Source organism: Natrix helvetica, assembly GCF_964273705.1.
Source record: "Natrix helvetica genome assembly, chromosome: 1".
NCBI classification, from domain to species: Eukaryota; Metazoa; Chordata; class Lepidosauria; order Squamata; family Natricidae; genus Natrix; species Natrix helvetica.
Window position 1 is genome coordinate 340867628 of NC_138548.1, and position 23790 is coordinate 340891417.

Below are 23790 nucleotides of genomic sequence, written 5' to 3' on the forward strand. Positions count from 1 at the left end.
TCTATCATCATTAATGTCTATATCTGTCTATCTATCTATCTATCTATCTATCTATCTATCTATCTATCTATCTATCTATCTATCTATCTATCATCTCTTCTGTCTGTCTGTCTGTCTGTCTGTCTATCTATCTATCTATCTATCTATCTATCTATCTATCTATCTATCTATCTATCTATCTATCTATCATCTATCTATCTATCTATCCTATATCCTAACATTGTGCCACAATATAAACAAAGAGTACCCTGCTTTCAACCAGCTGTTTCATCCCTCTCTGACTTTGAATGCTGGTAGTGATTGTGTTTGTGTGTTTCCTGCCAAGCATACACTTTGAAAAAAGATAAAAATGAGGCAGGTCCAGCCTTAGCTACTCACAACTGCAGCCATAAGGTCCAAATCCGTAAGTGCCTGGGATACACCGGTCACATTGCCGACCCATAACATTGGGCTTACACTGGCACTGTCCTCCCAGTTTACGGCAGACGCTGCTGGTGGAACCCTGGAGGTCACACTGGCAGGCTTAGAGGGGGAGAAACAGCAATGCAAGAATTAGGGTTACAAGTGGAACACAAGAGAGATTCTGCAATCAAGTCAGATTGGACAGATCTTGGATTTTTGGGTGAGAAGATGAAGGAGGATGTGAGAGAATGTCTCCATGGCACACAGAGTAAAACTCCTTCCTCTAAAGCTGTCTTAAAAGGCGAGAAGTGTTAGGGACATGCCTGCTTATGTTATGCAGTAGATTATGTAGCGGAACTCCAAAAAGCTATTGGAGATCATAATTGAGGAATCAAGACGTGGTTTTCAGCAGTAATCAGGCAACTGCTCTACATTCCTGATATTCCCTGCACTTGCTTTATTAGCTTGAAAACTTTAAAGGTTTCTAGACCTCATGATTGTACATTTTGGACATTTCAGGCACAGGTCTGGAAATGAGGTTATCTGACTGCAGAATTCAGAAACAATCATTCAAAAGAAATTCCCTTTCTGATACTTCTCTCGTAATGCCTCCTTAAGTGTTTTGGTCAGCATGCTATAAAAAAGATGCTGAGACTCTGGAACAGGGGTCGGCAACCCGCGGCTCTGAAGCCACCTGCGGCTCTTTCATCCCTCTGCTGCGTCTCCCTGTCACTTGTCGGTGCCACCATTTTGAGAGGAGCTTCCAGTTTGGGCCAGGGGGGGGAAGCACGTGTGCCAGGAGGAGATTCTATAGCAAGGGGTGGGCTTTCCAGTGGGCTCCATAATTGATAGGGCTTTCGATTAGGTAGAGGAAAAATGACGCTGTGCTAGGAGGAGACTCTATGGTGCGGAAACCAGACTTCCGGTCGGCTCCAGAACTGAATGGGTGGCTTCTGGCTAGGGACTTTTGTGGCTCCCGGTGTTGTTGTTTTTCTGTTGGAAACGGGTCCAAATTTCTCTTTATTTAAGGTTGCCAACCCCTGCTCTAGAAAGAGTGCAGAGAAGAGCAACAAAAATGAGCAAGGGCCTGGAGGATAAAACATATGAAGAATGGTTGCAAGAACTGGGCACGGCTAGTCTAGTCTAGTGAAGGTCCAGAGGAGGCATGATAGCAGAGTTCCAATATTTGAGGGGCTGCCACAGAGAGGAGGGGGAGAACCTATTTTCCAAAGCACCCGAAAGACCAGACAAGCAATAATGGATGGGAACTGATCAAGGAGAGATTCAACCTAGAAATAAGGAGAAATTTCCTGACACTGAGAACAATCAACCAATGGAATAGAAGTTCTTTCAGAAGTTATGTGAGCTTCATCACTGGAAGCTTTTAAGAAGAGACTAGATAGTCATTTGTCAGAAATAGTATAAGGAGATTGGACTAGATGATCTACAAGGTCTCTCCTAACTCTATTATTCTGTATTCTGTAGTTTTATGTACAATACAATACAACACAATAGCAGAGTTGGAAGGGACCTTGGAGGTCTTCTAGTCCAACCCCCTGCCTAGGCAGGAAACCCTATACAGATTAAGCCCACCCTGAGGAAACCTCCAGCCTTCAGATCGAAACTTGCTGATTATAGGAACTATTTTGCTACGTTTGTCCCCATTTAATTTTCAGACACTGGGCTGTATCCTTACACAAGATTCAAGAAGACCAAAGCTGGAATTCCCACCATCGGTCCATACAAGTTTGGGCTGATGATTCCTAAAATTCAACACCCTGGGGGAATGAGACACTGGCCCTCTCCTACCTGTCGGGGGGGGGGCATTCTTTTACTTACGCAGAGCCCCGTCATGGATGATGGCAGAAATGCTGCAGAGCAGGTGGGCACAGGTCTCAGGCAGGTCAGGCATGGTGGCCATGCGAAATAATTCCAGGCATGTATAGTGTTCCAGGGCCTCCCGGCGCTCCACAGAAGCTGGATCGTCACCATGGAAACCAGGTAGTTCTGTCACGTAGGGTAAAAGAACCAGCTGTGGGATAAAGGGAGGAGGAATCTTAGAGGGGGAAAAAACACTAATGAAAGCAAAGATACATGTCCCAGGATAATGTTGCAGGATCCAATCTGGGTCGGTCACCGGCACCAGAGTCTTCCGAGCTTTTGGACTCATACTGGAGCCCATCCTCAGGGAACTTCTTTCTCACCAGTTCCCTGAAGATGGGCTCCAGCATGGCCTCGAAAGCTCGGTGTCAGGTCCCTGTTGGGGCCCGCCAGTGGCCAATGGAGCTGGTGGCAGACTCAGACAGTGAGGAGGTTGGGGAGGAACATGGGCCAGTCCTGGAGTCTGGGGAAGGCTCTGATGAGGACTCTGCGTCAGAGGCAGAGATGGAGCCAGCACCCATCCGACAGTTATCAGCTGCCTTCGGAGGCGGAGATCAGTGGGGCAGAAGTACAGCTAGAGCTGTTCCTGATGTGCGCATGTGCAGAGCTGGCAGGAGAAGGGAACAGCTAAGGAGTAAGGGTCAACTCAGGAGTAAAGCCACAGGTGGACAGTGAATGGCCCCTCCCATAGGGAATAAAGAGGAGCAAAAGGGGAGGGGAGTTTGCAGGAGACAATTTGTTCATTTAATTAGTGTGAAGATTTGTTCATGACTCTGAGAGACTCTTTGCCAAGTATTTTCTTGCACAGCGCCTGGCAGCTCTCCAAGCCTGATAAGATCTGTAGCTGCAAATTCACCTTTGAAAGACGGTTTGCTGGGACTTTGCTGGAGGTGAATGAGAAGAATTGACATTAGTTTAATAAATTTTGTTGGGACAAGGAGGCTGCTCCGTGATTTTGTGACGCCTAGGTCAGAACAGTCCCATAGATCCCTATTGGGACATTGCCATTCTGGTGGGGAGGGCCTGGATGCATTCCTCACTTTATAACCTTTTTCCTGTTGCCTACCTATTCTGTACTTTGATTTACCTTCCTGGGAATGTAAGGGGGGAGGGAATGGCTATAGGGCCATCTGTTTTATCTCAGCACCAGCACCTCCAGCAAGCAACCCCTGAGAACAGCTTCTTATCACTTTCTCAGCACGAGGTTCTCAAAACAATTTCGCACCTGCGGATTGGCTTCCCCTGTATCGGACTGAGGGGAGGGTTTTTTATCACTTTTAACCTAACAGATATGCATGGGAATCATCAGATCATGCCTTCTTTGACTTGCTATCATTTTCTCCCAGTAAAGGTTTCTGTCAGGGTTCCAAGTAACACCCCCAACGAAAGAAGACTCTGAGGCTTGAGTTCCCTCAAAGTTCCATTTTATTAGAGATGTCATATTGGCACATCTGGGAAAACCCGAATCTGAAAGCTTCCAGGTTTCTCCCCCCAATTGAAAGTTCAAGTCCCTGCCCAACACCCACATGTCCATCACAGGGTCCAATCAGACCTCCTCCCAACTGGCGATGCCTCCCAGTTACATTACTCCAGGTGCAGTGTAAGGTGTCCTTGGCTCTCTGAGAAAGGAATGTTATTTAGACTATGTATCTCAAATACTCCATATAATCCCCCCTCCCATTTTCCAACAGCAATAATTGTGGCAGGCCTGAAGGCCCAATGCAAAAGATGGCTTCCAGGCCTGACAGTTTCCTTTTGAAATGCCAACCATTTCGAGAGTTCTACTTTCTTGAGGAGAGAGGAGAGGCAAGTCCTTACACTTGGAAGACTAAGCCTCGGGTGCCAGTGACTGACCCAGATTGGATCCAGTGGGGGGGAAAAACCTAAGTCAAATCTCAATCTCTCTCTCTCTCTCTCTCTCTCTCCCGCCTGCCCGCCCGCCCGCCCGCCATCTACTTCATTTATCTCTCTCTCAAAGAAAAGGAAATCAAAGAAATACAAAAATAACCATCAAAATACAGGCAGTCCTTGACCGTCAACTATTCATTGAATGACTGTTTAAAGTTACAACAGCACTAAAAAAAATGACTTACAATTGGTCCTTGTTGTTATGACCATCACAACATCCTCATGGTCATCAAAATTCGGGCCCTTGGCAACCAGGATGTATTTATAACAGTTATAACCTGGGATTATATGATCACTATTTGTGACCTTCCCAGCTGTCTTCAAACAAGGAAAATCATAGAGGAAAATGGAGTCACTTAATGACTTTGCAATTCACTTAACAACTACGGTGATGTGCTTAAGATCCCTGGCAAAAAAGGTTGTAAAATCAGCCGTGATTCATTAACAACCACCGTGCTAACAACAGAAACTCTGCTGACAGCTGTGGTCATGAATCCAAGACTACTTGTACATGAGGGAGAATGAAATGAGATGAATATCTCACGAAGAGGCATTAATATAAGACTTAAGGAGAGTAGCTTAGACCACAGTGGAGCACTGGGCTGCCCTTAAGAGAAAGGAGTTCTCACCGAGTCTACCAGGATGAAAGCTGCCGGATGGCGCTGTGCCACTCCTGCTCGCTGGAACCGCACGATGATCTTGTAACGGTTTCTCGGCTCGAAGCAGAAGGGCCTTGGCAGAAGCAAGTATCTGGGGAGGAACGATAAGCAAAGATCTTGTCAGGAAAAAACACAGAATGCATTACGGTGGAGACAGATGCTGGCAAGATGAAGAGCCCAGTTCATAAATCAAGAAAGTTATGATAGTAACTTTCGGGGAATGGACACCTGCCCTTGCCAGATCTGAAGATCAAAGGCAACCATGTTGAGAAGGAAGAGGTAGGGCCAGATCATCTAGAAGCTCATCTGCTGAGCCAAATTATTAAGCATCTTGTTAGAAAGAAGGAGATGTCCCATAACCAGTGGTGGGTTTCTAATTTTTTTCCTACTGGTTCGCTCATGTGCATGCCACTTCTGCATATGCGCACAAGTTTCTGCGCATGCGCAGAAGCGTCCAGGTAGGTGGGTGGAGCCTCCTGCTGCCGCTACTACTGGTTCGCCCAATCCGGGCCGAACCGGGATCAACCCACCTCTGCCTACAACCCAGCTGTAAACCTGGAGAGACAGAGGGAGAGGGGGAGAGAGAGAGAGAGAGAGAGAGTGAGTGAGTGAGTGAGTGAGAGAGAATGAATCTATAAAGTGAAAAGGAGAGAAATAGAATGAGTTTGGAAAGCCAGAGAAAAGAAAATTGATCAGAATCTCTCACAAATGCTAGAAGCTAAAATTCATGCAAAATGGAATTTTGCCATATAATCTTTTTTTTAAAAAAAAAAAACTTTGAAAAGAAATATCGAGTTAGTACGTGTTTTAGAAAGAAATTATAGAAGTGATGAGGCAAAGTCTCATGCAGGATCAAATTCCATCGGCACAGGTGGTGGTTCTTGGCCAAACCAAAATATCAATAACTTTCTAACCACATAAAACACAGGAGCTTTTCGTTTAATTATAGGAAAAAGTCAGTCAAGCCAGCACCAAATATCTAGATCAGTGGTTCTCAACCTTCCCAATGCCGCGACCCTTTAATACAGTTCCTCATGTTGAGGTGACCTCCAACCATACAATTGGTGTCTCGGTTCCTAAGACCGTCGAAAATATGTGTTTTCCGATGGTCTTAGGCGACACATAGGTGGAGAACCACTGATCTAGATGGAAGAAAAGTCAATTGCGCCAAAACACAAGTTTTAACCTTACAATATTACAATTGGAACACGGGTAAAGAGACTTGTTGGCTAAGTCATTATTTGGCAACCTATCTCTCTACCCCATTCAGAGATATCAGGTGCAATTATCTTCCATTTTTAACCCTTCTTTCTTCTCCCACATCTTCTTCCAACTTTTCCTTACCAGTAAAAATCCCTTAATGATAGAAAGTCAGAGTACCACACAGTGCCTTATTAAAAATGAATAATTACTATTTTCCAGAAAATTTTAGCACTTGGCTGTAGATTTTTTGTATTTTGTATCTGAACGCGGATGATGTTACCTAATGAAATGTCAAGAAGTTAAAGATGGCCGCTGCATCCACGCGATCAAAGTCCCATCCCTTTTTAACATGTGACAGACATAAACAGAGGCAAAGTGTTGAGTGCATGGTCACGGCTCCATCCTAACATTTTGAGCCTCTCTACAGACATTCATCTGCTGAAAAACACATTCTATTCTTGAGTATCAAAGGAAAATGTAGAATTTAGGGCACAGTGCTGTTTCATTTTGTCAGGCGCATCCTAATCCATCAATTTAAGAACAGTCATTAGTGGTGGGAAGCCTGCAGTGAAAACGCGCAGTAGCAGGCTGTAATAAACCTCCCCATTGAGTAAGCAATTTGAAGTAAAATTAAAGATTTTTGTTTAAGGTCTCAGTATCCCCCAAAATTGCCCGCCTCTTCTCCCATCTCCTCTCACCTGGAGGTATGGGGCAAGCTCCCTTGATACACCTGTTCAGAGGGCAGTAGGTTGCCACAACGTGGACTCACTGGTAGATCCTGCGAGCTGACACTGACAACAACTTCCCAATCTTCTGTGGACTGAAGATGAGATACAACAGGTTTAAAGACAGGACTCCAGAGTAAATAGTGCTTTCTCAAATTCTCTCACAGAATGGAGATCCTTCTTGAGGCCTCCATTTATTTATTATATTTTTATCTCACCCTTATTACTTTTATAAGTAATTCAAGATGGTGAACATGCATAATATTCCTTCCTCCTCCTATTTTCCTCACAATAGCAACCCCAGGACATGAATTGGGCTGAGAGACAGTGACTGGCATAAAGTCACTCAACTGGCTTTTATTCCAAAGGCAACACTAGAACTCACATTCTCCTGGTTTCCAGGCCAGCACCTTAACCACTGCACCAAACTTCATAACTCTTTCCGACTCAAAAAAAAAGGTTCATTATTAAAGAACAAATCAGTAATCACAAAATTAAATTAAAGAAAAAGATAAGCTTGGTTTAGAAACCACTAAAACCTGACCAAACATTTGCTATTATCATAGTCCTTTTTTCGCTAAAGGAGGTCTTGGTGGTGCATATGGAGTCATCAACCATATTATCCTTATAACAATCAACCCGTGAAACAGATTTTCCGGAAAGAAAGTGGCTGGCCCAAAGTCATGCGATATCAGCCTTCCCAAGTAGATCAGACAGGAAACATGGGGTCGGATTCAGCAGATTTGGACCGGTTTGGGTGAACCGTTAATTTTCATCTGGTTAGCCAAACCGATAGTTGCAAGGACTGGCTGACCCTGCCCCCCCACCCACCCCAGGAGTCTCCACGCTGCCTGTTTTGAATGCCAGGTAAGTGCAGGGCCCACGCAGAGGCTCTGGGGGGGTGAAAAACAGGCCTACCGGATGTCCGGAAACGGGCCTGTTTCCAGCCTCCAGAGAGCCTCCGGAGCCCAGGGGAGCCCGTTTTCCCCCTCCCAGAGGTTCAAGGAAAGCCTTCAGAGCTTGGGGAGGGCGAAAAATGGCCCTACCATAAGTACTGGAAGTCCAGAAATGGGCCTGTTTCCAGCCTCGAGGAAAACCTCCGGAGCCTTGGGAGGGCAAAAATGTCCCTTCTTTCTCTCCCCATTATGCAGCTGTGGGCTATGCCTGTTCTTATCTGACGATTCCTTTGGCAGCAAGTCGTTGCACCATCTCTCAAGATTTTTTTCTCGCATACATGTTACATGCAGTGAATTCCAAAACCCAACATGGACTTGAATCTGGGTCTATTTTGCCCCAGAATAACAATGTGATATGTTCACCACTCTGGTTTTCTATGATTTAAATATTTTCACTGCCAGCAGAACCGTCATCAGAGCCAGTGTGAGGTAATGTTTAATATACAAGGCTAGAAACTGGGAAACGGTGAGTTCTGGTCCTGTCTCGGGCACAAAGCCAGCTGGGTGATCTTGGGCCAGTCACTTTCTCTCAGCCCTAGAAAGGAGGCAAGGGCAAACTCTTTCCGAGATCTTGCCAAGAAAACTACACTATCAGCAAAGCTGAAGGTCATACTTGGCCTTATATATGTGGACTTTAATAATAACAAGGACAGATTTGTATAATTACAAATAGCCATAGCACTTAGCCTTATATACCGCTTTACAGTAGTGGGATTCAAATAATTTAACAACTGGTTCTCTGCCCTAATGACCAGCCGGGTGGGCGTGGCCATGGCGGGTGTGACAGGCAGCATTCGGCCTCCCTGCAGCCTCCTGGGAGCAAAAACGGGCCACGGGGGGGTGGCGGCACTGTACACCCCATTTTAGGCCTAGTAGGCCTCCCTGCAGCCTCCTGGGAGCAAAAACAGGCCGCAGGAGGGCGTGCCTCCCCCCTGTGCCCCGTTTTAGGCCTAGTAAGCCTCCTGGAAGCAAAAATGGTCCATGGGGGGGACTGTGCCACAGACTTTGCGTCCTGTTTGGGGCCTAGTAGGCCTCCCTTCACTTACCTGGGAGCCAAAATGGGGCTTCTGGGGCTCGTGGAAGATGCAGGGCATGAAGGGGTGGGGCCAGCCAGCAATTTAACAACCGGTTCGCCCTAACCGGCTGAATCCTATCACTGGCTTTACAGCGCTTTACAGCCCTCTCTAAGCAGTTTACAGAGTCAGCATATTGCCCCCCAACAATTTGAGTCCTCATTTTACCCACCTTGGAAGGATGGAAGGCTGAATTAACCAAATTGCAGGCAGCCAGCAGGCAGCAGAAGTAGCCTGCAGTACTGGACTCTATCCACTGTATCACCATGGATACATGTATGGCTCATGTATGTGTGTGTGTGTGTGTGTGTGTGTGTGTGTGTATTGTGTCACTTAGCTGATAAAGGAGGAGAGCCTGTGGCTTAGTGGCTAATATATCTGTCTACTATGTAATACAGCCCAGGTTCAAATCCCAGTAAGGGTATGGCTAGCTGATAAGAGCTAAATAGCTTGAAATAGATCTATACTAGTCTCCCTTTATTTATTTATCAGCACAAATACAACATATATATATATATATATATATATATATATATATATATATATATATATGTGTGTGTGTGTGTGTGTGTGTGTGTGTGTGTGTGTGTGTGTGTGTGTGTGTGTGTGTGTGTGTGTGTGTTTGTGTGTGTGTGTGTGGATTGAGAGCTTTCTCTCCTCCTTGGAACTAGAAGTCTAGATATATATCATATTGCAATATTCCAGGCTCAAAAATTATAGCAGAGCTCTACTGGTGGTTAAATCTCCAGCTAGACTGGAAGGAGGTATTAAGAGAGGGCTTAGCTTACAGTCTGTAGAAAGTGTAGAAAGTGGCACAGGCTTGACCTTCCCCAGAATCCCCGATGCCTCACCTGACCATTCCCAAAACAATGCAGTTAATCTGGTGCGATTCTTGTGTAAAATAGAGTGACTAACAATAAAGCTTCTGCTAATTCACAAGCAGTTCTGATTGTTCTCGCCGCACACTAAATAATTTATTTTGCTTCTTTTTTTTTTTTACTATATCACCCATGTAGTTGTGGTTTAGAATATAAGACCTAAGTTGAGAAGGTGCTTCTGCAAATCCATTTCTTAATCTTAGCACTTTGACCTAATAATGACCTACCAATATGTATTCATGAAAATCAGAAGTATAAATAATCAAAGCAATTGTATTCGAAAAAGGATTTTTGAAGGATTTCCTCCAAAATGATTTGCTACTTATTCTAATAAATCATTCTTGCTCCCACGCATGTGCTGAAGATAAGGCCAGGACTTTGCCCATCCAAAGCCCACCCGTCTTCCCTCCAACAATTTTTACCCACCTCAGGTTCATAGCGGAACAGGATGCCATATTCCATTGGGTAAGGAATGTTGTCAATGTCGAAGGCAAGTCCAGCCCCATCGCGCACACAGGCAAAGCCTGGGCCTGTCCATGTGATCATATGCCCTGTGTGCTCCCGCTGTACAACTTCCACGTCAGGCTGTAGATAAAAAAGCAGTGTAAGTAGCAAAGACGTGGTACCGTAGTCTTTCCAGTGTTTCTTACTTACAACTTTCTGGCTTCTGTGAGTATGTTTTTAGCAACTTCACTGGGAAGTGGAAATAGACCTTCGAGGAAGCCTTTCCTGCTATGCCACTGAGTTACTATTCCAGCGAAACCACATGCTTTTCTTACAAGCTCAAGATGTGTTTAAATCACAGAGAAGCACAGTGGATTTGAGTTTTATTCTTTTACGTTTTGGCTTAATAAAACCCAGAGCTTAACAATTTCCAGGCATCCTCTCCCATCTCTTGAACCTATATTTCTTTCTTTCTTTTTCTTTCTTTTCTTCCTTCCTTCCTTTCTCTTCCTCTTCCTTCCTTCTTTCCAGCCATCCATTCTTCCTTCCTTCCTTCTCTCCCTTCCTCCCTCCTTTCTTTCCTTCCTTCCTTTCCCTTTCTCTCTTTTCTTTCTTTCTCTTTCTTTCTTTCTTTCTTTCTTTCTTTCTCTCTCTCTCTCTTTCTTTCTTTCTTTCTTTCTTTCTTTCTCCCTCTCTCTCTCCCTCTTTCTTTCTTTTTCCCTCCCCCTCCCCCCTCTCTCTTTCTTTTTTTCTCTTTCTTTCATCATCTCTAATCTATCCATGGATCCATCCGTTTTCACTTTCATCCCTACAACACAAGCTATTTTTCAGAGAAAAAAGAACATAGGAAATACAGGTGGTCCTTGACTTATCACTTAGTGACTGTTCAGAGTTACGATAGACCTCTTTGGGGGTATTTATTTACTAGTCCTGAGGTTCCGACATCCACACACATATACGCCGCAATTATGTGACAGCGTTTTGAGCAATTGGCATGCATTTATGCCTGTTTGCAGCATCTTATGGTCACATGATCATGTTTTATAATTTCCCCCCCAAAAAAGTGGCATTTACATCCAGTTTTCAGCCAAATTGGTTCGCAGCAAACAATTGGTTTGCTTAATGACTACATCATTCACTTAATGTCTGGTGAAAAAAGGATGTAAAATCAGGTTGATCAAGCTCCATTACAGTTCTAAATTGAGGTCTAACTGTATCCAGTGGTGGGATTCAGGCAGTTCGCACCACTTCAGGAGAACCAGTTGTAAACTTTCTGAGCAGTTTGGCAAACTGGTTGTGGGAAGAAATCATTAGGGCAGAGAACCGGTTGTTAAATTACTTGAATCCCACCACTGCCTGTATCTAATTCAGTGACGTGCAGTCAGGTGAGGCAAGTGAGGCACAGCCTCACCACTCTCATCATGAAAAAAAAAAGTAAAAGGAAAAAGCTGAGCTAGTTGCTGCCTCACCGTGGATGACTCTGCTTAACCTCACTGGTGCTCTCCCTCCCCAAGTGTAGTGACTTCCTCCCCAGGCCCCCATTCATTTCTCTCTCACACACACACAGCTGGATAAAACTATATAAAAATCTAGCCCAGCTTCACTGATTACAAGTTTGAAAAGGCAACGTGGCTCCACCTGCAATCAAACTACACTTGGGGAGGGAGAGCACAAGCGAGCACTGAGGAGACCACAGGAGGAGGCAGGAAGCCAGGCAAAGACTCTTCAAGCCACTGGAAAAGATATCCAATCCAACTTTTGTGTGTGGGGGGGTTTGTTTGAGAGTGAGTGAGAGAGGGAAGGGGTAGGAGAGATAGTCCAATCCAACTTCTGTGTGTGTGTGTGTGTGTGTGTGTGTGTGTGTTTGAGAGGGGGAGGAAGGGAGAGAGGGAGGAAGGAGGGGAAGGAGAAGAAAAAGAAAAAGAAAGAAGGAGCAAAGGAGAAAAACAAATGCTGTCGCTTTAAATTGGAACTGAGCATGCCTGGCTGTGGAATTCTGGGAGCTGAAGTCCACAAGTCTAAAAATATTTGAAAGTCAGCACTGTGTCAGTGCCTCACCAGTCATAAACCTCACCGCACGTCACTGATCTAATTTATATATTGCCCAACTCCTTTTGATTCTGCGCTGCAAGAGCTGTGTACTACGCAAGGAGTTAATGTGTTATCAGACCCATTGCTATCTATAAATTCCCCTAAGCTAGGACTTCATGTGCAGTGCAGGACAATATCCCTTCACTGGGATCAAAGTGAAATTCAGCTGCCAGTCCAGTTTGTTGAACGTGAGCTGGGAAAGAAGATCCCATCTTATTTGCTCTTTTCCCCTTTGGAAGTCGAATCTTCTTTGGCAGTCCTACTAGTATCTCAGAGAGCTCTGGGCAATCCCAGTTTCTCTTCCAGCATCACTTTCCCCACAGACATTTCCCCACAGTCACCTTTTGTTGAAGCTGTCGGGCTCTCGAGAGCACCCCCCGCTGCTGCAAGAGCCTTATTGTGCTGTGCTGGCGCCTCAGCCTCACCCTCCGCCCATTCTGGACTCCGTTGTAATATTCCACACAATCCACAGGCGATTCTGGCCGCAAGGCACCCTGTCACCGGGAGGAAAGCAGATCTCACTGTAATTGTTATGGGCGATTGTGTCTTTCTGTCTTGGCCACCCAACAATCCAAAGGAGCTAAAATCTGCAAGGGCAAAATGGAAAGGAACCATATTCCCCTCTACAGTGTGTGATCTGGACTCCTTGCTTGAGCCAACTGGATTGGGAAGGGGATTCCATTGGATGATACCCAAAATCTCTCAAGATTGTGATGTGCTCTGAGTACTATAAAAATACACAGGCAAATATAGCAATGTGTTGGACTAGACCAGTGGTGGGCAACCTTTTTTTTCAACTGAGCCAAATCTCGCCAAAACCACGATTGAAATTTATTTTGAGAGCCACATTTTAAAAACCGAAAATACATAGGATGGTACACTGTTTTTAGTTTCAATAAACTCTGGCATTTGAAGCACGCAAGTCTTAAAGCTGTCAAGTTGCAAGATCCTTGCATCCCTAACCCTTTAGGAAAAAAACCCCAAGGGGTCTTCAAACCTGACAGCTTGAAGACTTGTGGACTTCAACTCCCAGAATTCCTCCTCCAGTCATGTTGGCTCAGGAACTCTGGCATTGAAGCACGCAAGTCTTCAAGCTGTCAAGTTACAAGATCCTTGCATCCCTAACCCTTTAGAAAAAAAAACCCAGGGTCTTCAAACCTGACAGCTTGAAGACTTGTGGACTTCAACTCCCAGAATTCTGAGAATTGAAGTCCACCAAGGGCATCAATCATATTAGCCCAGGGATCTGCAAAATTGACTCTTAAGACTGGTGGACTTCAACTCCCAGAATTCTGAGAATTGAAGTCCACCAGTCTTAAAACAGCCAACTTTGCAACTTTGCAGACCTCTGTGTTAGCCCAAAGCCTGGCGCTGGGCGGGCCTTGCTCCCCCATTGGTGGAGCCCCAAGAAGCGAGGAGGGAGAAAAAGAGACGGAGGCCAAGGAGCTTCTCCCCCCCCCCCGCAAAAATCTTATCAGGGAGCCGGCAAGCAGTAGCAAATTAGCTGATCACGCGGCATGCGCGGAAAGCGAGGTTTGACCGGGTGGGGCAGTGAAACTCCAGGGCTAATTCCCCATGAGAACTGTTGCCTCTGAAGCGATATTTTGCTCCAATATTTTGAAACTTTAAGCGCCCCTTTCCTTTTTTTCTTTTCAACCCACAATGATTAGGGAGGATCCTGAAGTCGGGCGGGGACGAGAAGCGAGGAGGCAGAAAAAGAAACGGAGGCTAAGGAGCTTCCCCCCGCCCCCTCCCAGCAAAAATCTAACTGGGGAGCTGGGCGGGCAGTAGCAAATTAGCCGATCACGCCACGTGGGCAGTAGCAAATTAACCGATCACGCGGCGTGATCGGCTAATTTGCTACTGCCCGCCCGGCTCTCCGGTTAGATTTTTGCTGGGAGGGGGCGGGGGGGAAGCTCCTTAGCCTCCGTTTCTTTTTCTGCCTCCTCGCTTCTCGTCCCCACCCGACTTCAGGATCCTCCCTAATCATTGTGGGTCGAAAAGAAAAAAGGGAAAGGGGCGCTTGTTTTGAAGTGCCCGAGAGGAGGGAGGGGAGCGGGCGCCCGGCACACAGAAGAGCCGCATTAAAGTGTGTAAAGAGCCGCATGTGGCTCGCGAGCCGCGGCTTGCCAACCACTGGACTAGACCAGAGGTGTCAAACTCAATTTCATCCCTCTCTGACTCAGGGCTGTGGATGACCTCGGGGACCCAAGTGGGCATGGCCAACTGGATGGGTGTGGCTGACTGGGTAGGCATGGCCAGCTTGACAGCACTCCCCAAATTGTAGGCATGTTTCCTCTTTGCATTGGGTAGACTGGGCTGAAGTCATGCTAGCCCGATGTTTCCTCTTCGCATTGGGTAGACTGGGCCAAAGCAATGCACGCCGGCCCCTTACATTTTCCAGGACGGCCCCATGGGCCGAATCCAATCACATTGTGGGCTGGATCCGGCCTACGGGCTTTGCGTTTGACACCCCTGGACTAGACAGAGGCAATACATGGACTCCCAACTTCTCTTTAAAGCAGCCCCCAGCACCTTGAGTTTTTGAGTTTTTGCACCAACAAGATTTGATGTGTGATTTCAGCTCATGGATGGGGTTAATCTCTGTCCCCAATTCCAAAAGAACAGGCTGAAAATGGTCAGCCATACCCTTTCCAGGGGTAATTCATACAAGTACAGCATCTCTGGATAGCCTCTTGCAGCCTTTTAGTAGGCTAGGAAATAGGATTGTATTCCCTAGCACTCAAGCAGTCTTCAAATTTGCCTTAAGCCAGTCTCAGACCACCCGCAGCCTCGTCCTTCTTTATCGAATTCTTAAATAAATGACAATGGTTTTCTAGACACAGACAAAGCTTTTTCGTCCTATCCAGTTCATTCCCTCCTCCTCTGCCCAGCATACTTACTGGGAGATCTGGATCGGTTGGAGGAAGACCAGTGGCATGTTCAGCTTCATACATGTAGTAGTCCAAGGGCATACAGAAAAACCCTGGCTGCACGTCATTGCACTGACGGCCTATAAGGTGGGGCCGACAGGGACACTGGCCATCGTTCACAGAACATCTGGAGACAGAAGGCACAACAGCAAAAATAAGGCCCCTTTAGCTAAGCCTTTGAACAACATAAATGGAATGGGACTGGCAAAAAGCAGGCAACATTCAACAGTGCCAATGGCTTCAGGCAGGCTGTCCTCAACTTATGACCTCTGTGGAGACCAGAATTTCTACTGCTAAGCAAAGCGGTTGTTAAGTGAATCGCGCCCGATTTTACAATTTTTTGTTAAGCGAATAACTGCAGTTGTTAAGAGAATTAAACAAAAGCATTGATTTTGCCGATCAGAAAACGGCTGGGAAGGTTGCAGATGGTGACCATGTGACCCTGAGGATGTTGTAACTATCGTAAATACATGCCAGTTGCCAAGCACCTGAATTTTGTTCATGTGACCTTGGGGATGCTACAAATGTTGTAACAGCACTAACAATACCAATAATACTGAAATTTATATACTACTCCATTGTGCTTTATAACAGCGGCCCCCAACCTTTGGGGCACCAAGGACCAGTTCCGTGGAGCAGTGGCGTAGCGTGGGTTGTCAGCACCCGGGGCAAGGCAAGTAATTTGCGCCCCCTAAAGCGAGGGCGGCCCGACTGCAGCTGCCCCTGGGTCGGCATCAGTCAAGTGAGGCTCTCCATGCTGGCCTCCTGCCTTCCTCCCGAGGAGGAGCTCGAAGGGCAGCGGGAAAAGGCTCGACTGAAGGGAAGCAGGTGCCGCGGGGGTGGGAGGCGCACCGGGGGCTTCGGGAAGGCGCCGGCTTCCCGGGGCGCTCCAGGCGGAGCGGGAGGACGCGGTGGCGTTGCAGCGGCGGGCAGACGGAGCGCAGCGCAGCGCCGCTCTCCTTCGGCTCCGCCTGGAGCGCCCCGGGAAGCCGGCGCCTTCCCGAAGCCCCTGGTGCGCCTCCCACCCCCGCGGCACCTGCTTCCCTTCAGTCGAGCCTTTTCCCGCTGCCCTTCGAGCTCCTCCTCGGGAGGAAAGAGACGGCCACAGTCCGGCAAAGGGCGGCGCAGGGCGAGTCAGGGCGGCCCCCCAGATGTTGCGCCCGGTGCGGCCGGCCCCCCCTGCACCCCCCACGCTACGCCACTGCCGTGGAGAGAGATTTTCCCACGGACCAGACGGGGCGTGGTTTTGCATTCTGCCTGCATCCTGCGGATGGGGCTTCGTTTGTTTGCGCATACCAGTTTCTGGCATGCCACGGATTGGTGCCAGTCCACAGACCGGGGGTTGGGAACCCCTGCTATGCAATATTCTCTGTCCCCAAAATCTGGGTCCTTATTTTACCATCCTAGGAAGGATGGAAGACTGAGTCAACCTTGAGCCTTGTCAGGATCGAACAGCAGGCTGAGGGCAGAGTTTGCCTGCAATGCTGCATTTTAACCACTGCACCACCAGGGTCCATACAAGCAAGAGCAATAACTGGTTGTAAGTCACCTTTTTTCAGCGCCGTTATAAATCGGAATGGTCACTAATGAAAATTTGTAAGTTGAGAACTACCTGTAATGCAAATAGGTATGTAGTATATAGCAGTGATGGCGAACCTGTTTTCCCTTGAGTGCCAAAAGCATGTGCACGTGCCAACACCATAATTCAATGCCCCCCTGCAGGCCCCGCCCCACATGCATGCATGTGCAACCCCCCCTCTGTGCTCCCCTGCTCCCCATTTTTGGTGCTAGCAGACCTCCCTGAAGCCTCCTGGAACCAAAAATGGGGCATGGAGGGGGCGCATCCCCCACCTCTCTGCTCATGCGCACATGCGGACAACCTCCCATGCATGCTCGTGCAATCCACCCCAGCTCCCACGAATGTTTGTGTCTCCCAGCAGAAACCCGAAAATCAGCTGGCCAGCGGGAGGCGTGCAGGCATGTGCAGTGGAGCTGACCTGGGTGATGACTGGCATGCCCGCATGGATGGCTCCACAGGTTTGCCATAGGTTCTCCATCACAGGTGTATAGTATTAAAGGGCAGCTCCTCTGCTAACATTTATCCCTGTAATCTGGTGATATGCCTACTATGGTGCTTCTTATCAATATTCATAATTAACAATCCAGACTAACGGAGGGAGCCATAAGAGATCATGACACTCAGTACAGATGAAGAACAACTGCAAAGAAAGGATAAAGGTGCAAACTGAGACATGAAGAAGAGAGATGGTGACTCTACTGATACAGTCTGCCTATTATTGGTCAGGAAGAGAGCTCGGTTCTCAAATGCAACTTCAAACAAGGAATCCTAGTTCTAAGTTAGGCTTTGCTATGGCAAGCAAAAATTCAAGGCCGAGTCAGTCCTTTCCAAACAGGTCTGGATGCAATAAGGAGTATCACATTTCTTGCACCACCGTGGCTCTCCCCAAATTCTCCGATTCAGACTTGCAAAACGCAATGGATGTTATCACAGCCGACAGCTGAAGTTCCCGCTAGAGGGGTTCCAAAATTCCACCCACGCCCTCTCTTGCAATCCTTTTCTTGCCTTGCCATGTTTACTTCTGCGATGAGAAAAACAAATATTTTTTTGTCTGCTTGGCTGCCCTAAGCCTTGTATCAGGTCATAGGACACTGATACAGCTGCAGAAAAAGGGGGAGTGCCATGTTCCTGGAAGGTTCAAGGGGAAACGGGCCCCACTCCAAGTCCCAAGAAGTGTATGCATCTCGCCTCTCAAAATATCTGTGTTGTGAATTGAGATCTTGGCAGTTGAGTTGGAGGAAAATTGGACCAGCTCCTCGGTAGAGGTGTTAGCACAGGGCTGTCAAACTCAAGACCCAGGGGCCAGATCAGGCCCATGGCGTGCTTAGATCTGGCCCGCTGGACTGCCCTGAAAACATTGAAGGACCAGCCCGTGGTGCTTCTGCTAGTGAAAACGGAGCTCGGGAGGGCCGTGTGCGACCTGGCAGAGGGCTACAGGAGGCTGGCCCAGCCGAAAACGGAGCTGGGGAGCCCATTTTTACTGGCAGAGCACTCGTGCCACAGGGGCCCGCAACACGAGTGATGTCAACCTGGCCACACCTATCCTGACCACTCCCACCCCGCCCCTACCCAAGGTCAAATACAATCCTGATGCGTCCCTCCCTCCATGAAATTGAGTTTGACACCCCTGTGTTAGCATGAGAACCCAACCCCATCCCAGCCCATAGAAGTGCTCAGTGTTGTGGGATGAACGAGCCGGGCATACAGCTGAATGCACAGATAGTCCTCAGCTTATGACCATCCGTGTAGTGACTATTCAACGTTACAACGGCACTGAAAAAAGTGACACAATTGTTTTTCACGCTTACGACCGTTCGCAGCAACCCACAGTCACGTGATCAAATTGCAGACCTTTGTCGACTAGAATGTATTTATGATAGGTGGCAGTGTCCCGGGATCGTGTGATCACTTTTTGCAACCTTCTGACATACAAAATTAACGAGGGAAGCTACATTCACTTAATGACCACGTTATCAACTTAACAACCGCAGTGATTAATAACTATGGCAAAAGGTTGGTAAAATGGGACGCAGCTCACTTAAACAACTGTCTTGGATACCAATAGAAAAGTTGGCCTCCATTATAATTGTAAATGGAGGTGCCACCTGTATTTCTCTACGGCTTCGTCTCATCAGAGGGTTGGTTCACCCAGCCAAAAAGAAGCGTAACTCGGAGGGCACTAGGACACAGAGGAAAACTTTGACAATAACTATTGCTAAGCTAGGCACGGCCTTGGGGGAGACACTGAGAACCCAGTAAAGTGGGCCCCCAGGACCAGCCCCTGTCCCCAAAGCACTTTGGTCTGGTTCCTGGTGGTTTTCTCAAATTCATTCGGGTATATAGGTCATCGTTTTGTGAAATTTCACTCCGTACAGAAAGAAAGAAAAAAAGTCTCCCAGCTGCATGAAATGGAAGCAATTCTACACCTCTGTGTTAATTTGAATAAACAAATGAAGGGATAAGCATTTGTCTGGAGAAATTATTAGGTCATCACAACATTACAGTTCACAGCAGTGCAGAAGCATAGCAAGGAGTGTCTTCTAAAATCATAAATCCCGTTGTTTACAAGGAAATTTAGAAAACGTGAAACCAGTTTTAAAAAAAGTTAAAAGGAAAGTTAACCAGTTTAACATGAAAGTTTTAAAAAATGCTTAAAGTATTTTTGATACCCAAAAGCTAGCATCCCTATTTGTGCACAATGCTGAAAAATATTAGTGTTGTTGAGGTGAACTGCTTAAGGGTATGAGCCGTGATGGCACAGAGCAGGGGTGGGTTCCGGCCAGTGGTGGGTTTCAAAAAATTTTAGAACCTCTTCTGTAGGTGTGGCCTGCTTTGTGAGAGTGGCTTGCCGGCCATGTGACTGGGTGGGAGTGGCTAACTTGTAAAATGTGGTGAAACTCACTTAACAACACTCTTGCTTAGCAACCAAAATGTTGGCTCAGAAACTCTGGCATTTGAAGCACGCAAGTCTTAAAGCTGTCAAGTTACAAGAGCCTTGCACCCCAAACCCTTTAGAAAAAAAAAAAACCCAGGGGTGTTCAGACTTGACAACTTTAAGACTTTAAGGTTTAGATAGGACTCTTAGAGGCAGGTGGGGCGATTGGTGAGCCAGCCAATCAGTGAGCAGCGGGCAGGGCAAGCTTGGTGAGGATGGGCGGGGGGAGGGAGCTGGAACCGGTTCTAAACGGCACGTTCCGGCAGGCACTACTGCTGGTTTGCTTTTTTGCGCGCTGTGCATGCATGCACATTGCACTAAAAATTATTCTGCGCATGCACAGAAGCAAAAAACAAGATGGAGGCACATACGGTGCTGCCCAGAAAACTAGTTCGGAAGCTGCCGGTTACAGTGACCCAGGCCACCAAACCACTACCGGTTCACCTGAACTGGTCCAAACCGGTAGGAACCCATCAATGGCGCAGAGTGCAGTACTGCAGGGTACTTCTGCTGATCACCGGCTGCCAGCAATTTGGCAGATCGAATCTCACCAGGCTCCAGGTTGACTCAGCCTTCCTTCCTTCCGAGGTGGTTAAAATGAGGACCCAGATTGTTGGGGGCAATTATGCTGACTCTGTAAACCGCTTAGAGAGGGCTGTAAAAGCTCTATGAAGCAGTATATAAGTCTAAGTGCTGTTGCTATTGCTATCGGTGCTATTAGGGAATTTGACCACTAGCCACAGAGTCAATTTGTGAAGCTCTATTTTCAGGATCTGTCCATTCAGAATTCTCAGCTGTGGAGAAACAGACAATCTCTCGGGAGCCACTTAAAATGTTTCCTTCTGCCCTTTGATGTCTGGCTGACTGCAGTCCTACCTATTGTCGTAGGCACCTCCGAAATCACAAGCACAGCTTCGGCAGCCTGCCACGTCGTAGCTCAAACCCCAGTATTCAGGCTGTGAAAGAGAAGGACCAACATACCCATTAGGGACTGGGCTCAAAATAGGCACAGCACAAATCCAACTGATATGACCGTCACTCACCAAACACTGGTCGCAGTATTGCCCAGTGACAAAGCGCTTGCAATAGCAATCACCTCTGATCTGGTCACAGGGGCTGCTATCTGTGATGATCCCACGTGGGTCACACCTGCAGGCTGAGAACACATAACAGTAGTTTCCCGTGGGATTCTGTGTCTGGTCTTTTAAAAATGGGGTAGGCAACCTAAAACTCACGAGGACCGATAGAAAATATTTGTAGCTCAGGCTTGTGAGGTCCTTGATGTTCTCTGAGATTGGTTGTTTTCTTGCAGATGTTTTATGACCCGAGTAAGTAACATCATTAGTGCTAGAAGGGAGTGGGGATCGCTCTCTCTGCTCTCCTCAACAGATACGCAGAGATAAACAATAACTACATATCATTAAAAGGAGACGATCAAAAAGCTAAAAGATTGCACCTCCTTGCCAGCAATCAACATAGATAGAATAGAATTCTTTATTGGCCAAACGTGATTGGACACGCAAGGAATTTCTCTTCAGTGCATAAGCTCTCAGTGTAATAAAAGCTATGAGTGATAAATCATGGTCATAGTCATCATAAGAATACATTCATCATAGAGGGAAGAATTGCCTACTATTCAAGAATGGACGCTAAAAGTAATAAATCTAGCAGAGATGGCCAGAATTACAGAATACTTGAAGGACCACTCAGATGAGAAATACAAGTTCGAATGGAAAAGATGGATTGACTATATTCAAAATAAATATCGGACTAAAAAATTTCAATTAGCTTATGAGTGAAGGAATAAGGAATGTTACAACTTACCTAAAGTTAGCATAACAAAAGGGGAATTAAGGCACAAGAGGAGGTAGGATGTCGAATTCAGTTAGCTTATGTTAGCATATGATTGTTAAATGTTTATACCCTGTATTTTGCTCTGGGAGGTTGGGGGGAGGGAGGGGGGAGGGAGGGAAGGTGAGGGGGCAATATTTGTAAAATTTATTAAAACTTTTAATTAAAAAAAAAGAATACATTCATCATAAATCATAAGATACAACACTTAGTAATAGTCATAGGATACTAAATTAGCCATCAACATAAATCATGCTAGGAAACTAAATAAAACAATATAAATCGTCAAGATATAAGCAACAAAGTTATAGTCATAAGTAGAAAAGGAGATAGGTAATAGGAAAGATGAAAAGAATAATAGTAATACAGCCTTACTAAATAGTTTGACAGTATTGTAGGAATTAGTTGTTTAGCAGAGTAATAGAATGGGGGAAAACTGTCCTTATGTCTAGTGTAAGCAGATATTAATACCAAGATTAATATTAGACAAACAATCAATTGGTAAGCAACATTTCAATCAAGGAATTATCAATTCAGACAAATGGTAAACAATAGCCTAATGAAGGAATTACCAAGAACACGCCCACCAACATTGACAGAACAATCCACTTGTATATAAACAGAAAGCAAACCCCACATCCTTCTAGCATTGATGATGTTACCTCGTTGGACAATAAAACGTCTGCAAGAAAATAACTAAGCTAAAAGAGCCCCAAGGGCCTCATAGCTCAAGAATGACATGCAACCCTCAATCCTCACTTTACAGCTTGCAAAGCACCTCCCAATTGTGTTGCGATGAGGTTTGAGGCACACATTTCTCTGCTTGAACATCTCCCCTCCCCAAGGCCCAACATAGCAGACTCAATGGCTGCAAAGTTAGAGAGAACTCCCAACCACTTTGCTCCACCCAACATGGTACAACCTCAATGTTCAGATTCTGCTAAGAGAATTCACACGTAGTACAAGCTGTTTCTTCACCTTGCTCCAAAAGAAGTAATTTCTAAAGAATTTCCATTCCATAGTTGTTTTGCCTAAAGAAAACAAGACTAAAGAACAGGGAGTACTGTTTAAGTAAATAGAGACAGAAGGGTGGGAAATAATTAGCTGCATAAGAGATACTGGTAACTGCACTGATAGAGCCTGGTTTCCTACTCTCTTTAAGCCAGTGGGCACATCTGGAATTTTGGGAGCATGTTAGAGGTTCTCTCAAAGAATGGCTGTCATGTTGGGTATGGTCAACTAAGCTTGATTTAGACTTGTCCGGAACTGCACAAGTGTATTGCCCCAGGGGTGGATTCAGCCAGTTCGGACTGGTTTGGGAGAATCGGTAGTTCCGGCGATCAGTTGGCCCTACCCACCCACCCCTGCTCTATTCTGTCCTATATTTCCTTTGTTTGAAGTCCAGAGATGTTTTACTCACTGGAGCTGCAGGGAAAGGTAAGATTTAGTGCTGATTTCAAATGCAATATGCGTGCCTGAAGCACGCTGTAAGCGAACTGGTTGTTACACTAGTTGAATCCCACCACTGCGTTGACCCATTTCTACCCTGCAAAGAGGTTGATGGGTAAGCATAAGTTGCAGATGATTGCAGGCAGGCCAATGCGCACAGCTCCTAAATCTCAACTGTGCATTGCGTGGAGATGTACATCCTGCATTGTTGTTATTTTAATGGTCTACAACGCTTCTCTGGGGACTATAAGGGCCCAGGCTCCAGATGCATTGCTAAAAACCTAAATTAAGTTGGTGCTGGTGCTTCCCTCTGCAGAGTGCTTACTTTTATATTCTCTTTTTAATGTATTTTTTTTTAATTAGAGCAATGCATCCTTAGCATATACACATGGGGTATGAGCAATGTTTAAGCATGTTGGCTTATAAGGAAGTCTTCAGAATGATAACTTTTCTACAGTTATTGTGCTCCACTAGGAGTGTGATAGGTACAGGTAGTCCTTGACTGATAAAAGTTCATTTAGTGACCATTCAAAGTTACAACGGTACTGAACAAACTGACGTATGACCATTTTTCACACTTATGACTGTGCCAGCATCCCTGTGACATGTGATCAAAATTTGGCTGCTTGGCAACTGATTCATATTTTTGACAGTTGTGACCTTCGGACAAGCAAAGGCAAGGGGGAAGCCAGAGTCACTTAACAACCATGTTACTAATTTAACAACCGTGGTGATTCACTTAACAACTGTGACAAGAAAGGTTGCAAAATGGGGGCAAAACTCCCTTAATAAATGTCTCGCTAACAGCAGAAATGTTGGGCTC

At 46.2% G+C, this 23790-nt stretch overlaps 1 protein-coding gene across 2 annotated transcripts in view; it reads right to left on the minus strand.

Moving 5' to 3' along the window:
* LOC309383079 (laminin subunit beta-1-like) overlaps positions 1-23790 on the minus strand; it is a 112751-nt gene that overhangs the window by 39332 nt on the left and 49629 nt on the right. For both annotated transcript variants that reach the window (XM_081935239.1, XM_081935238.1), the window contains 9 exons: positions 20711-20823; positions 20544-20623; positions 15124-15280; positions 12562-12714; positions 10112-10270; positions 6752-6873; positions 4821-4941; positions 2242-2434; positions 379-522 (listed from right to left, as the gene is read on the minus strand). In XM_081935239.1, coding sequence (XP_081791365.1) covers positions 379-522; positions 2242-2434; positions 4821-4941; positions 6752-6873; positions 10112-10270; positions 12562-12714; positions 15124-15280; positions 20544-20623; positions 20711-20823 — 1242 coding nt within the window. The remainder of the gene's footprint in view (positions 1-378; positions 523-2241; positions 2435-4820; positions 4942-6751; positions 6874-10111; positions 10271-12561; positions 12715-15123; positions 15281-20543; positions 20624-20710; positions 20824-23790) is intronic.